The sequence below is a fragment of the Oncorhynchus mykiss genome, chromosome 20 (assembly GCF_057628025.1).
Source record: "Oncorhynchus mykiss isolate SJ-2025 chromosome 20, ASM5762802v1, whole genome shotgun sequence".
NCBI lineage: Eukaryota > Metazoa > Chordata > Actinopteri > Salmoniformes > Salmonidae > Oncorhynchus > Oncorhynchus mykiss.
Window position 1 is genome coordinate 37,593,291 of NC_143041.1, and position 15,830 is coordinate 37,609,120.

General features: G+C 40.8%; 1 protein-coding gene across 2 annotated transcripts in view; it reads left to right on the top strand.

Annotated features, from left to right (window-relative positions):
• The first annotated feature begins 939 nt into the window (after nucleotides 1-939).
• LOC110499352 (ligand-dependent corepressor) overlaps nucleotides 940-15,830 on the top strand; it is a 66,708-nt gene continuing 51,817 nt past the window's right edge. Inside the window, exon 1 of one of the 2 annotated variants that reach the window (XM_090213010.1) lies at nucleotides 940-1,123. In XM_090213010.1, the coding sequence (XP_090069136.1) occupies nucleotides 1,027-1,123 (97 nt within the window). In that variant the 5' untranslated portion in view covers nucleotides 940-1,026. The remainder of the gene's footprint in view (nucleotides 1,124-15,830) is intronic. The other variant, XM_021576436.3, reaches the window with a different exon arrangement.

Sequence of the window (15,830 nt, forward strand, 5' to 3'; positions counted from 1 at the left end):
CAATGCAATAAGGGGGCCCAGAGTGAAACAGTTTGGGAACCGCTGTGTTACAGCACTCTGGCAGACATGGTTCAATGGGGCAGTGAATTAATGCTGCATTTTAAAGGTCCTATTTCAATGACTAGCTCAAATATGTAGAGGCACAATATTTTTGAATAATGAATTAGCCTAATTAGCCTAATTGAATAGGCAAAAATGTATAGCAGTCGTTAACTATTTTAATGGTTTTAATGGTGTTCTAATTGACAGGCCTTACAATAGTACAGTTATTGCATTTTAAAACATACATTTGTTAACTTGTATTTGTAAAAAAAATAAAAAAATAAATGCATGTTTTTTCAAAAGGCAAAGGCTACTTATTATTTTGTAGTCCACGGCTAAATGATATCTTAGAAAGCAAAGTAAGGCTTTAGTGGTTAGAGCGTTGGGCCAGTAACCGGAAGGTTGCAGGATTGAATCCCCGAGCTGACAAGGTAAAAATCTGTCATGCTGCCCCTGAGCAAGGCAACCCACTACACCCCGGGCCCCGAAGATGTGGTTGTCAATTATGGCAGCCCCCCACACCTTTCGGATTCAGAGGGGTTGGGTTAAATGCGGAAGACACATTTCAGTTGAATGCATTCAGTTGGAGAACAGACTAGGTATCCCAATTTTCATTTATATTCAAGATAAAAAAAAAAAATAATGTTAATATCTGACGCTTCCGTGCGGCGTAGCGGTCTAAGGCACCTCAGACCCTGGTTCGATTCCAGGCGGTATCACAACCGGGTTAGGGTTAGGGTTTGGCCAGGGTAGGCCATCATTGTAAATAGTAATGTTTAACTGACTTGCCTAGTTAAATAAAGGTTAAATATATATATTTTTTAAATAGATGTGAACTTGTAGGGTGCGACAGCGCAAATGAGCTTTGACAGCAGTTTAGTGCGCACTCGGTAGAGCGCCTATTCTTCATTGCGTGCGCGCTCATCTTAATGTTAGCGCTTCCTCTCTGCCAACGCGCGCGTTCCCGAGAGTGCTCGGTAGAAAATGGCGAGTCTGTGCAAGAGGCAGCAATGTACGATCGAGAGGCGAGGCTTTCGGCAGGATCTTGATTCGTGGCGGCATAAACTCATTCATTGTGTAGGTAAGGATGTTCAGAAATGCACGCCGAAGCGACAGGCGGGTTTTCAGGTACCAATTTCTGTAATTGTTCATTTCTTCGCTATTTACGTTGCTCAAATTCGGGCTGTGACCATCAGGGGCAACACAGAGCGACTTTTTGTTTTGTCTTCAACTGTTCTATTTCCTCTCGACAGTCACTGTTGAGCGCAATGCAATATTGTTTACATCGGAATGTAATTACACGGCTCTCTGTATTATACGTTTACTATTTATTAATGCATTTGTATCTATCTGTTATCTGTGTGTTTGTGGTTTTATCTGTAGTTTATAATTTGTTTAAAGGGCACTGTTAGTTGTAGAGGGAGTGTCAAACCGAGCAGGAATGATTCCTCGACCAATGAGCGCAGATTCCGTTTCATTGAGATGCGCGCTCCCGCGTTATTTTACTGTATTTTGGTTGGGGGAGGGCGATGCTCGGGGGTCAACGAGCTTTCTTCCAAATCAGCTTTCGGTAGCGCGCATTGCTACAATGAGGAAGTAAGGTTAGACCCTCTGATAGGGTGGAATTTGCTCCTTGGAAACAAAGCCAATCAGGCAGCACTTTTTGGCTCTACTAAATTCTTATTTCCTGCATTGTTTGTCAACATTATGTGCATTCTACTCTGCTAGTCTGAAACTGACTTGCAACACCTCTTGATCAGTGTGTTCTTGCTCCAATAAGTGGGATTAGTTGTTTTGGCATTGAATCAACCTTACCTGTAATTACCTACTAATCTGGGGTGTATTCATTATGCAGATTCTATTGCAAAACGTTTCTTTAACATTAGCAAACGGAAGGAAACTGGGAGGGGCCTGCATTTGTCCAAAATAAACTTGTTTTACTTGTTTGGACTAATGATTACACCTCGGGTTACTATTAGAATTCCCTAAACTTTGTGTGTGTTCTGTGGAAATACCCAGGCCCAATTTCTCAGTGACACTCACCTACTTACAGAAGGAGTTAAAACATACTGGCCAAGGAAATGCAACAGTTTGTACCTCTACTTGGGAAGTGGGTCAAATGTTTGTTTGTTTCACACTCTGCTGTTCTTGTAGAGTGCATTTGGCCAAGCTGGAGATCAGCATGCACGAAACGGGATAAAATATTTTGAACATAATAACATGTGCAGCTTTTTTTAATGTAATGCTTTGGGAGGGGGGGGGGGGGGGGTGCAGGTAGGTTACCTCTTCTGTTTAAAAAAACAACATTTATCCTTGTCTCGTCACATGCTTACTGAAGACCACCCAGATCTCCGTTGTCTACTTAAAGCTTCAATATAGAACTTTTTGGGCGACCTGTCCAAATTCATATAGAAATATTAGTTATAGATCTGTCATTCTCATTCAAATGAAGTCTAACAAGCCGTTGGTCTGTTTTTATGTGCACTACTAGTTCTATGCTTCCTGTTAAGTTTATTTTTTTGTTTTTTTACGTTCTGTACACAACCAAAAATGTTGTATTTTCAGCTGATGGAAAATGTAGTTCACATAGGTTTAGATGGTACAATGATTCTCTACACTGTACTTGCTTGTTTTGTCACACAAACTGAAATTAGGTGACCTATTCTAATTTTAGCAACCATAAAATGGTGGAGCGATTTCTGTGTAGTGCATCTTTAATGCAGTGAAAAGGAAAGAGGGGGAGGGGGTGAAAGAGAATCCTAAACAAAGGTACATCTCTCTGTCCATTGCTCCAGGCCAAGTCAGCCCCTATGGTCAGCCTTCCATCCTTGACTCACAACTTTCCTGTTGTTCCCCTGCTGCTCTGCTACAGTATGGAGGCCTGGGGAGCAGACATCATAACATCCCCTATTATTACCTGAAGTCAAGACAACACAATGTTTTTGGTGGAGGAACAAGAGTAGCACCACCGCCCTGCTCAAACTGAAATTTACATTTTGTTCCTTGTTGTGTGTTTTCATGTGAACACTAAAGTAATGCAGAGGAGAGTGATTGTCCAATAGAACAGCAGAACTATTATGTCTCTGTCCACCAGCCTCCGTATGCAAAGTGTGTCTTCACTGTACATGAATCCTCTGTCTTGTTTTGGCAATGTTTTGCATTCCAAATGGTTTGGAATAGCCTAACAAGAACCATGAATGCCAGTGAAACATGGAAGTCCAATACAGATTCTATGGTGGAGGGGGGGTCATACCAATTTCAGATGGAAACGGAACTGACTTATTTTACTGCTGGGAGCGGGGTAACACATTGCTCTGAATTAGGCTAGATGTGGCACTCACTTAGGCTAGTTCAAATCACTCTTCACTGCACCACCCCAACCCAGAGCTGTAGTGGTCGAGGCAGGTAGCCTAGCTCTAAAATCCCACCAGTATTGGGTTGTAGCCTAGTTCTCTTATCTCTGTTAATTTTGAGGGTTCTGGGTTATAGTGCCGTGCTTATTTAGTCTCTCCTTGTTACAGACGGGGTCGAAAGGTTTCCTCAAAGCAACAGTCTCGTAGTACCAACGTGTAGCTTTCAGCTGAAGCCATGGCTAGTCCCTAATTCTTTAGGATTCCCTTTTGAAGAGGAGTGTATTATGGCTAGGGGCTTCAGGGCTAGGTGGAGAACCCCACCCTGCCTAAATAATAGTAGGGGAAACACCGTTGTGGCGTCTCCAAACAAAGTCATGGCTGGCGGTTAGAAACATTTAGTGGATGTGCTTCTCTGAGCCTGTTCTGAGAGGTAGACTAGCGTAGCTCCTTCATCCTAATGACGTTGGTTATTTTCTACAGAAGCCCTTGGTGTGGCCCGGGCCTGTGTTATTACACAGGGATGTGCTTAGACAAACAGTGCACAGGCTCTACATATTTACATGAGTGAAAATGTGTTCCATTTGACAGTAGATAATAGTTGACAACACAACGGCTATACAGTTTATCTTTGTCTTTAATACACTGCTTATATCAGTACTTCATCCATAGTTATGTAGCCAAGCGCAATTGGCAGAATTCTTTAGAATTCCCACTATAACTAGGCCTACATAAAAAGCCATTTCTGGAACAGACAAAGGCTTCAGCACACATCCCTGCTAAAGCATTTTCTTAATGGAAGGCAGAACCCCCCCCCCCCCCCCCCCCCCCCTTACCCACCAACCATTCTTATTAGAACAATTCTATTTCATCTCTTTACAGGTAGCCTACATTGTATGTTGTTGGGCTGTTTTGTATCATTTAGCACCGGGGGATTCAACCGGGGGTCCTCTAGGGATCTGCAAAAAATATATTTCGAAAAAGAAAGTTACTCACTGGAGTATCTGACCGAGGCTTTGAAAAAGCAAATGTGAATTAGCTATCAGTTTGTTAAGTGCCTCTGGCTGCTGGTAAGCTTTCTTGACTTGAACATTTTTGTTTTTGACAACACATGGCTGACCTTTTGTTTAACTGCTCTGTTCTTAGTGAAAATGTGTTTGGTGTTTTCTAGCTAATAGGCAATGTTAGAGTTTACACTTCCTCTTCCAATTTATAATGTGGGGAGGTCAAAATAATGAAACTATCTCCCAAATCGATTCATTTTTAAATGTTGATTACTTCTTGCCGTCATTCTCTTGATGATAAGACAAAGTGTTTGCAGGGCTCAACATTAATGCTTTTCTGGGACAGGTTAAAAAACAACAACAAAAAACATGTTGGACAAGAATTTACATTTCAAATCAAATGACATTTATTTATAAAGCCCCTTTTACATCAGCAGATGCCACAAAGTGCTATACAGAAACCCAGCCTAAAACCCCAAACAGCAAGCAATGCAGATGTGGAAGCGTGTGGCTAGGGAAAAAACCCCTAGGAAGAAACTTAGAGGAACCAGGCTCTGGGGGTTGGCCTGTCCTCTTCTGGCTGTGCCTAGTGGAGATTAAGAGTACGTGGACATTAAGGCCAGATTGTTCATCAAGACTTTGGACATCACAATATCAAACAATTACTCCGATCAGAATTGGATCAGAGGCCAACACTGGAATATTATTCAAATACATTTCATAAAAATAAATACAATTTAAAAAGACTCAAAGTGTAGGTAGTATGCATATTGGATACAGCCTCATGTCAGCATCGGTTTGGACATGGGGGAGGCGCCAGAAAATGTAGCCAAACTTTGAGGAGACTTAATTACATAAATATAGGCTTGTTTGACAAATTATAATGAAGGGTAATTCATTTCCAAAGGCTTGATTCTGTCGACATACTCATACATGGCTTGTTTAGGTCAAATGGTTACAAGACTTGAGATAGAAGGACAGTGCCTGTTGTCCGCCGCACATCACCCACCTTGAATCTGAGCAGAGGCGCTCAAGATTTTGAAATGATTTAACCATGAACTTAATTGTTTAAAACATGGACATTTTTTTCATTTTTATGAAGCATGTCTTACCTTGTTTCAAAGTAGCCTAGCCAAAATACAAGGGAATTATTTTAGAAACACTTAATGTTATTGAAACCAGCATTTTTCTCATTATATTGGTTTTCAAACCAATATTATTGCATTGTCCAGCAGCCAAAGGTGTAATCATAGTCATTATTAGTAACCCATGCTAGGTGATGCATCTTTTTCTTCATTTCTAATGGATATGCAGGGAACTTTTTGAGAACCGTCTTTTCATACTTTATTGCATCATGGAACATTTGCATTAACAGGCATTTGCGCATTGTTGAGCTTATAATATGAAGAAATCCAATGTTATCAACATTTGAAGGTAAGCGGGACAGTCCCAGAACTGACCCAGTCTGTTTTGAACCATAGACAAAATAGAAATGTCTCTTCGTCCCTGGGAAGATCAACGGAAAACACTCATTTTGAGCCCTGGAGGGAATTACTTTATAAAGACCAAGTATTTTGTTGTAATTGTAATGTTGCAATATTTTATAGGCTAGGAAGGGTGGCCAACCATCCTCCAGGAGAGCCTTAAAGGGGCAGTGGTGTATTTTGAGACAGGCTTTTATTTTGTAAAGTGGTTCCTTGCATCAGCCAACAATGATATACATATCTTTAAAAAAACATTTTTGTATATACACACAAGTGAGTTGAGCATTTGTCAAAGAATCTGACCTACTTGTCCAAAGGACAAGTGCCCCCCCCCAAAAAAAGGTCAAGCCTTGATGTGAAAGCTATTTTCTAATGTACGTTATTGGTCGTCGGTTTACCAGGGAGGGGTCCCTGGGCAAAACATGGTTGAAGACCCCTTTTATTTAGCACATCTATGTTTGGGATTAAATTAATAATATTTTTCCTAGCATAGATTAAACCATGTCTTCTAATTGGTAGACTAATAATCTTGATTTGGTGCATGGCCTCATTGTAACGACCGTAGGCTATGCCATAGGTCAGGTCTTTACAGAGAGATGCACCAAAACACCAACATACTTTATCACATGGCCTTTTAATTGGTTTTACATAGAGACGTACATATGTGCATAGGCTTTAGTCTCTGTAGGTTATTTTAAGAGCAGCATTACACTATTGGACTGTTAGGTCACATTAGGTTTAGGATGGATTAGTTGAGCGTGTATTTGTTTCCCCTCCCAGAATGCTGTGTAACCCTGGCCATTTTCAATACTGTTACTGACGCATTACGGTGCATAGGTAACGACGCATTGATTTTGACACCTATTGTTCCATCTCTACAGGACAGCACCCTATAAGATATGTTGAATGTCCTGTAGAATTTGGCTGACCCCATTTTAGTCGACTGGTCAATGGTTTGGTCGACTGGGATTTCTTTAGTCGAGCAATCACACATTTATTTTTCTTTGGTGCACAAAGACACCTGTCTGATTGGCGCCTGTCTTAGTGGTGTAATCCGTTGTAGAGGCCACGGGGATGGCACAGTCCACTGTAGGACGTGATACTTAAATTGTATATGATTATATTATGTAAAAAATAATGCTGCAACAGTAATAAATAATTATTTTATAACATGCGCTTTCTCCCACTTTGGATTCTGGTCGCTGTCCGCGGTTCTGAAATAGTCTTCAGTACGCTGTAGAATTTGCGCCTTTCCCTATGTTGCTATGTGCATAATAGCAAAGTTAACCAGCATATTGGGATTGAGAACAATGCGGCGGAGACAGCTGAAACAGCCCTTACCGTAGCCTAATTCTCTAACAAAATTGACTAGAGCGGAAACCCCAACTTAATTGGGTCAATAATCAATAGCCTAACTGTTAAATGTGCCTGGCTTTATAAATAATATATATATATATATAATGAATGAATGAAATCAATGCTTCTGTTGCCTGTTTGTTTTAATAGCCTACTGATTTTGTGTAATCTAACAGCACCTGTTTGTCACATAAAATGCACAACTCTCGCTCCTATATCTTTCTTTTTCTTGATCTCATTTTGATGAAAATTATGATCATCACTATAATAATAAGTAATGTCATTAGTAGGCTTAGTATAGAAACCTTGTGTAACCACCGTCGAGCTGTAGGACTAAGAGCGTTTAGTCTTAATACCCTAACTTTGGCCTAGATTTCTATATTGAGATATATTTCTACATTGATTTCATTCATTCATGCTGTCACACAGCATACAAGACATTCATGATTTGAAATGCAATCAAGCATTTTAGTTTTAAAATTACTTTTAATATTTAGCCTAAACAACAGTAAATAAACCAGATTTCACAAATGCATGTGACTGTTTTTAATCTCATTTTTATTCTCATTGGAGCAGAGTACACTTATTTATTGAGAGTTCTTTACTGTTCCAAATGGTCAGAAAAAATTATATTGTAATCTTATAGTAACTGTTTGGCCCACATAATACTCATACAATCCTTACTCCGATAAACCACCTTCTTCTTGATCTCTAGTAGTTTCTACAACTAAGTCAAATTTCTTCCACAGATCTATCTTCCCCTTTCCCTCCTGAGCAACCAGTAAACATTTGCCTGTTTACAAGTTTATTTTTCATGTCCTCTGCATCCATTTTGCTGTCAACATTGCTGTGATCGGAGTTTGTTATAACCAATTTGTTGATGTGATTATGATAGGCCATATTGATCATATGCATGCAATGCTTATGTTTCCCGTAAAGAGAGCAAGGGTTGAGGGGAATGTTTTTCCTAAACACATTTGGGATTTCTGGTAACAGAACTTTTCAGTCGAACAAGAAATAAACTATATGACTGAAATTAAGTTGCAGCTTCAGCACAGACAGCACAACAAACAATTCCATATACAAATAAATAGTTAAGCAGTTAGATTGAACAACTCCTTTGTAAGAAGTGTTTTTGAAATTAAACATGTATGGAAACAAGTGAATTAACACTCCTCAGTTAGCAGGCTCAAGCAAGCTGAAACCCACATGGTAGCAAAAACTAACTAGCAGAAATTGTTAGAAATTATTTTAACACACTTAGGCTGCAATTTACTAGTTAACAAAAAAATCATGAATGTCATTCACCCCACCCAGTATTGTAATCAAAACTTACCATAAAGCATGTAGTCCTTGGCTCAGACAGTGTAGTAGTGTGGGCTCAATAGCATCTCATTAGTGTGCAAGATCTTGAGAATCAGCTGTACATGTGATGGAAGAATGCACTCTGCATGCAGAGGGTTGCAATTCCATTGAATTGGGGAAAGTTTAACAAATATGCCACAAGATCTAGAATTGCCTTACGTGTATCCCACAAAAAAAGTTCACTGTTATAAGCTAACTTGTTTTTGATTAATTTAAGCAATATTCCTGGGCTTAACTTCCCATGGAAAATTTCCTGAAAAAATCAGGAAATTTACAGAAACGTTTCCGACCCTTTGCAACCCTAGTCTTAACTATTTTATCAAATAGTGTGCTTAAAGCATCAGACAAGCTCAGTGTATATGTAGTGGATTTTATTCAAACACATAGGGTGTGTTTGTCTGTATATAGAAAAATACTGTCAACCAATTTTGTTGTCTGACATCCCTAATAAATATGAATGTTTAGGCTAATACATGTGTATTGGCCTCACGGTTAGGCTATTTCCGGGTCAGAGAAATATAGCATAGGCTAGCCCTGTGTACTTGGCTATAGTCTGCTCTGATTCTGATTCCTTAAGCCTTGGTCTAGCATTTCCTTTGTGCTGTGCAGTGGAGGCTCCTCATTGGAAGGCGAGGGCCATCCTCCTCAGTTAATTTCTTAATTAAAATAGTAAAACATTTAAAAAAGGGATCCTTTTTAGATAAAAACTATACTAAATATAATCACGTCACCAAATAACTGATTAAAACACACTTTTGCAAAGAAGCTCTACAGTAGCCTCAACAACACTCTGTTGTAGGGTAGCACCATGGTGTTGTCAGAGGACAGCTAGCATCCGTCCTCTGGGGTACATTGACTTCAAAACATAGAAGGCTCATGTTTCTCACCCCCTTCCATAGACTTGCACAGTAATTATGACAACTTCCAGAGGACGTCCTCCAGCCTCTTGCCGCATGGACTGACATGTTGCTCACCCAATTAAAGGAACAGGTAATTAATCTAGTACTGAAAGCATAAACTACAGCTAGCTAACTAGCTAGCACTGCAGTGCACACAACATGGTGAGTAGTTGACTCAAAGAGAGAGAGAAACAATGATTTTGAACAAATTCATTTCTTCCAAAATGAAGAAGTAAGATAAAGAGAATTTGTATTTCTTTCAGTTTCATTTACTTAGCTAGAAAATGCAGCTAGCTAGTTTAGCCTATTTAAACACCCTGCTCAAACACAGATTCCTATGTTAGCTTGCTGGCCATGACTTTCCAACACGGCACTGGAACTCTTCCAAGTCAAGGGAAGCTTTTGTTATTACAAATTTATTGCCACCAGGCCCGTCGGTGTAACTTCTTACTGACTGTACACTAACGTTACTGCACGATTGTAGCGGGTTTACTTAAGCAATAAGGCCCGAGGAGGTGAAATATATGTCCAATATACAATGGCTGATGTTATGCGCGACGCCACGCTGAGTGTCTGGATACAGACCTTGGCCGTGGTATATTCGCCATATACCACAAACCCCAAAGGTGCCTTTATTGATGTTATGAACTGGTTACCAACGTAATTAGAGCAGTAAAACTAAATGTTTTGTCATACCTGTGGTATACCGTCTGATATACCATGACTTTCAGCCAATCAGAATTCAGGGCTCAAACCACCCAGTTTATAATAATGCGTTAGTTCTATTAGCTATGTTGACTATGACGTTACTTTGTGTGTAGCAGTGATATGGTTTGGCTTGGAAAGGTTTTTTCAGCCGGTCACATACAGCTGATGTGTTGTGCCTTGAAGTCCACAATCGAAGGGAAGAGAAGGAATACAATGTGGCTGTTATGAATGTGAACTGTGTTTACGTGATCAGGGGTGTATTCATTCCGCCGCTTCTGTTTACTCTTCTTAAATGGAAGCAAACGGAACAAAATGAAGATAAACATACCTGAATTTGTTCTATGTAAACTCTTGTTTGCAACTGTTGGACTAATGATTACACCCTATATCAGCTAGATGTAGGCAAGAGTGTGCAAGGCGGTATTGAATGTCAATGTCTGTCACCTCATCATTTGTCTCTCGACCTGTGTGCACCTACGCTGTAAACTTTTTCATTCATAGGCTAGGTCGTAGCAACCTCATGAAAGTTTGAGCATCGTAGTAGCCTAAACCTATCGATGTTACATTGAACTGGGTGAATGGAATATGAATGACAGTCATCCAACATGCTGTAATAGAAATAAGACAATGCTCATGAAGGGAAGCGTCACTGACCACCACTGGTGCTGTGTGTGTGTGTGTGTGTGTGTGTGTGTGTGTGCAAGATCAGCCTCACTGCTACATGTGATCATATGATGACGCTTACATCATATTATAAACATGTACTTCTGTTTTAAGCCTTAAAATACCCTTTAAACTGATTTATTGTTGTGATGACCGGCCCCAGACCCTAACTTGTGTTTTAGTTATGCTGATTCCTTTCTGCGGATCTACGCTGAAGGAGAGACGCTCCCCGATTAGGGGAGATCACCTCTGTGATGCTCCCTGTGAAGGCTGCTTAGAGGAGACTAAATGTCAGACATAACCCTATACTGTCTGGAGTAGAGAACAGTGATTGGGAGAGAGGGAGCATGGTACACTGCCCCTAACCGAGAGGAGAGGAAGTACCTTGATGATGAAATGTTTGCATACTATTAACATTTGGAGAGCGAGAGAGACGTGCCTCTGTGCATGACGTTGTTAAATTTTTTCCCAGCTCAAACTGTGGTGTAAGAAGGTCTTAGAGCCTTAATATCACTGCTTAGAAATTGCCAGAATTTTGAAGAAGGCTTGGAGCGTGCCCTCAAAGTCCCTTATTTTTCTTTAATGAATAGGATTTTGATTCACATAGGCTACTGAATCAATTGACTTAAAATAGAAGTGACTCTAGTCCTGCTATAGCTGCTGTGTCAGATATGTAGGCTGTTTTCTTTTGATGAGTCCGTCATATCTTTTCACTCTTCCCCCATCATAAACGTCAGAGCTGACCCATGCACGCACACTCACAGGAATATAACGGTCCAGTATCATCAGTCGGATTTGATTTTCCTGTCAACTCAGCAAGAAACTCTCAAACGTCCTTATCTACATACATACATGCATACAGTGGGGAGAACAAGTATATGATACACTGCCGATTTTGCAGGTTTTCCTACTTACAAAGTATGTAGAGGTCTGTCATTTTTATCATAGGTACACTTCAACTGTGAGACACGGAATCTAAAACAAAAATCCAGATAATCACATTGTATGATTAAGTAAGTCATTTTCATTTTATTGTATGACAAGTATTTGATACATCAGAAAAGCAGAACTTCCTTTTTGGTACAGAAACCTTTGTTTGCAATTACAGAGATCATGCGTTTCCTGTAGTTCTTGACCAGGTTTGCACACACTGCAGCAGGGATTTTGGCCCACTCCTCCATACAGACCATCTCCAGATCCTTCAGGTTTCGGGGCTGTCGCTGGGCAATACAGACTTTCAGCTCCCTCCAAAGATGTTCTATTGGGTTCAGGTCCGGAGACTGGCTTGGCCACTCCAGGACCTTGAGATGCTTCTTACGGAGCCACTCTTTAGTTGCCCTGGCTGTGTGTTTTGGGTCGTTGTCATTCTGGAAGACCCAGCCACGACCCATCTTCAATGCTCTTACTGAGGGAAGGAGGTTGATAGCCAAGATCTCGCGATACATGGCCCCATCCATCCTCCTCTCAATATGGTGCAGTCGTCCTGTCCCCTTTGCAGAAAAGCATCCCCAAAGAATGATGTTTCCACCTCCATGCTTCACGGTTGGGATGGGGTTCTTGGGGTAGTACTCATCCTTCTTCTTCTTCCTCCAAACACGGCGAGTGGAGTTTAGACCAAAAATCTCTTTGTCTCATCAGACCACATGACCTTCTCCCATTCCTCCTCTGGATCATCCAGATGGTCATTGGCAAACTTCAGATGGGCCTGGACATGCGCTGGCTTGAGCAGGGTGACCTTGCGTGCGCTGCAGGATTTTAATCCATGACTGCGTAGTGTGTTAATAATGGTTTTCTTTGAGACTGTGGTCCCAGCTCTCTTCAGGTCATTGACCAGGTCCTGCCGTGTAGTTCTGGGCTGATCCCTCACCTTCCTCATGATCATTGATGCCCCACGAGGTGAGATCTTGCATGGAGCCCCAGACCGAGGGTGATTGACCGTCATCTTGAACTTCTTCCATTTTCTAATAATTGCGCCAACAGTTGTTGCCTTCTCACCAAGCTGCTTGCCTATTGTCCTGTCGCCCATCCCAGCCTTGTGCAGGTGTACAATTTTATCCCTGATGTCCTTACACAGCTCTCTAGTCTTGGCCATTGTGGAGAGGTTGGAGTCTGTTTGAGTGTGTGGACAGGTGTATTTTATACAGATAACGAGTGGAGAACAGGAGGGCTTCTTAAAGAAAAACTAACAGGTCTGTGAGAGACGGAATTCTTACTGGTTGGTAGGTGATCAAATGCTTATGTCATGCAATAAAATGCTAATAAATTACTTACAAAACCTACAATGTGATTTTCTGGATTTTTGTTTTAGATTCCGTCTCTCACAGTTGAAGTGTAACTATGATAAAAATTACAGACCTCTACATGCTTTGTAAGTAGGAAACACTGCCCATTTTGCAGGTTATCAAATACTTGTTCTCCCCACTGTAAATACATGCTTGCATGCATACATACATACAGTTGAAGTCGGAAGTTTACATACACTTAGTCATTAAAACTTGTTTTTCAATCACTCCACATATTTCTTGTTGGCAAACTATAGTTTTGACAAGTCGGTTAGGACATCTACTATGTGCATGACAAGTCATTTTTCCAACAATTGTTTACAGACAGATTATTTCACTTATAATTCACTGTATCACAATTCCAGTGGGTCAGAAGTTTACATACACTAAGTGGACTGTGCCTTTTACACAGCTTGGAAAATTCCAGAAAATGATGTCATGGCTTTAGAAGCTTCTGATAGACTAATTGACATTATTTGAGTCAATTTGAGGTGTTCCTGTGGATTTATTTCAAGGCCTACCTTCAAACTCAGTGTCTCTTTGCTTGACATTGGAAAATCAAAAGAAATCAAAAGAAATCAGCCAAGACCTCAGCAAAATAATTGTAGACCTCCACAAGTCTAGTTTATCCTTGGGAGCAATTTCCAAATGCCTGAAGGTACCACGTTCATCGGTACAAACAATAGTACGCAAGTATAAACACCATGGGACCACGTAGCCGTCATACCGCTCAGGAAGGAGACGCGTTCTGTCTCCTAGAGATTAACGTACTTGGGTGAGAAAAGTGCACATCAATCCCAGAACAACAGCAAAGGACCTTGTGAAGATACTTTTATACCGGTTTCCTCAAGCATCTATATCCACAGTAAAACAAGTCCTATATCGACAACCTGAAAGGTCGCTCAGTAAGGAAGAAGCCACTGCTCCAAAACCACCATAAAAAAGCCAGACTACGGTTTGCTACTGCACATGGGGACAAATATCATTCCTTTTTAAGAAATGTCCTCTAATGACCATTGTTATATTTGGAGGAAAAGCGGGAGGCTTGCAAGCTGAAGAACACCATCCCATCCATGAAGCACATGGGTGGCAGCATCATGTTGTGGGGGTGTTTTGCTGCAAGAGGGACTGGTGCACTTGTTCTTATAGGCACTTTAGTTTTGTCAGTGTAACAGTATAGCTTCCGTCCCTCTCCTCGCTCCTCCCTGGGCTCGAACCAGAAACACAACAACGACAGCCACCCCCGAAGCAGCATTACCCATGCAGAGCAAGGGAAACAACCACAGGCTCAGAGCGAGTAACGTTTGAAAAGTTATTAGAGCGCGCTAACTAGCCAGCCATTTCACTTCGGTTACACCAGCCTCATCTCGGGAGTTGATAGGCTTGAAGTCATAAACAGCGCAATGCTCGACGCACAACGAAGAGCTGCTGGCAAAACGCACGAAAGTGCTGTTTGAATGAATGTTTACACGCCTGCTTCTGTCTACCACTGCTTAGTCAGATACTTAGATACTTGTATGCTTGTATGCTCAGTCAGATTATACGTTGCGTATAATCTGACTGAGCATACAAGTATCTAAGTACCTGCGTTGCGCAGGACACGCTAGATAATATCTAGTAATATCATCAACCATGTGTAGTTAACTAGTGATTATGATTGATTGTTTTTTATAAGATAAGTTTAATGCTAGCTAGCAACTTACCTTGGCTTACTGCATTCGCGTAACAGGCAGTCTCCTAGTGGATTGCAACGAGGCAGGTCGTTATTGCTTTGGACTAGTTAACTGTAAGGTTGCAAGATTGGATCCCCTGTGCTGACAAGGTGAAAATCTGTCGTTCTGCCCCTGAAGGAGGCAGTTAACCCACCGTTCCTAGGCCGTCATTGAAAATAAGAACATATTCTTAACTGACTTGCCTAGTTAAATAAAGGTGTGAAAAATAAAATAAAAAAACTGCAAAATCGGCGTCCAGAAATACCGATTTCCGATTTGTTATGAAAACTTGAAATCGTCCCTAATTAATCGGCCATTCCGATTTTAATCAGTCGACCTCTCCTCTCAACCTCTTCCTTTACTACTTATCTGATGAATATGTAACTGTAGGCATAATGTTCAGAACCCTAGTGTTATCAACACTATGTCTTTCATTAGGCTTCATGCCCAAAGTAGTTGATAGCATCCTATACCGTGACAGCCTGTATATCTTGTCCATTTTAAGATCACTTAACCAGTATTATACTTTCTGTATTAGTAGTTAGCTTACAGTAGTGGTCCAGTCTTTTAGATTAGGATCAAGTTGCTCCCATGACACTCATCCAAGGTCAGATTCTAGGTTTCCCTTAAATAGTTAAGATTAAGATTTGGGGATGTTAAACTGATCCTAGAGCTGTACCTAAGGGGAATTACTACCCAGAGCTTTACTAAAATGGGATTTCAGGAGTTAAGTGCTTCTGGGAGGGGAGAGGGTGTTGCTCCAAATCTCTTCTTCATCCTCAGCCCTGATTGGTTAGAGATATAGGTAGGAGAATGGAGATTGAGTGGTGAACTCAGTGTAGCTGCATGGTAACAACAGACAGTTGTGCTGCAGCTGGTTCCTCATAGTAGAAAGAAGCTTAACTGTTTTCATGCAGTCCTACAGTATAGCTTATGTGAGGAGCTCATATAACATTTAGTTAGAC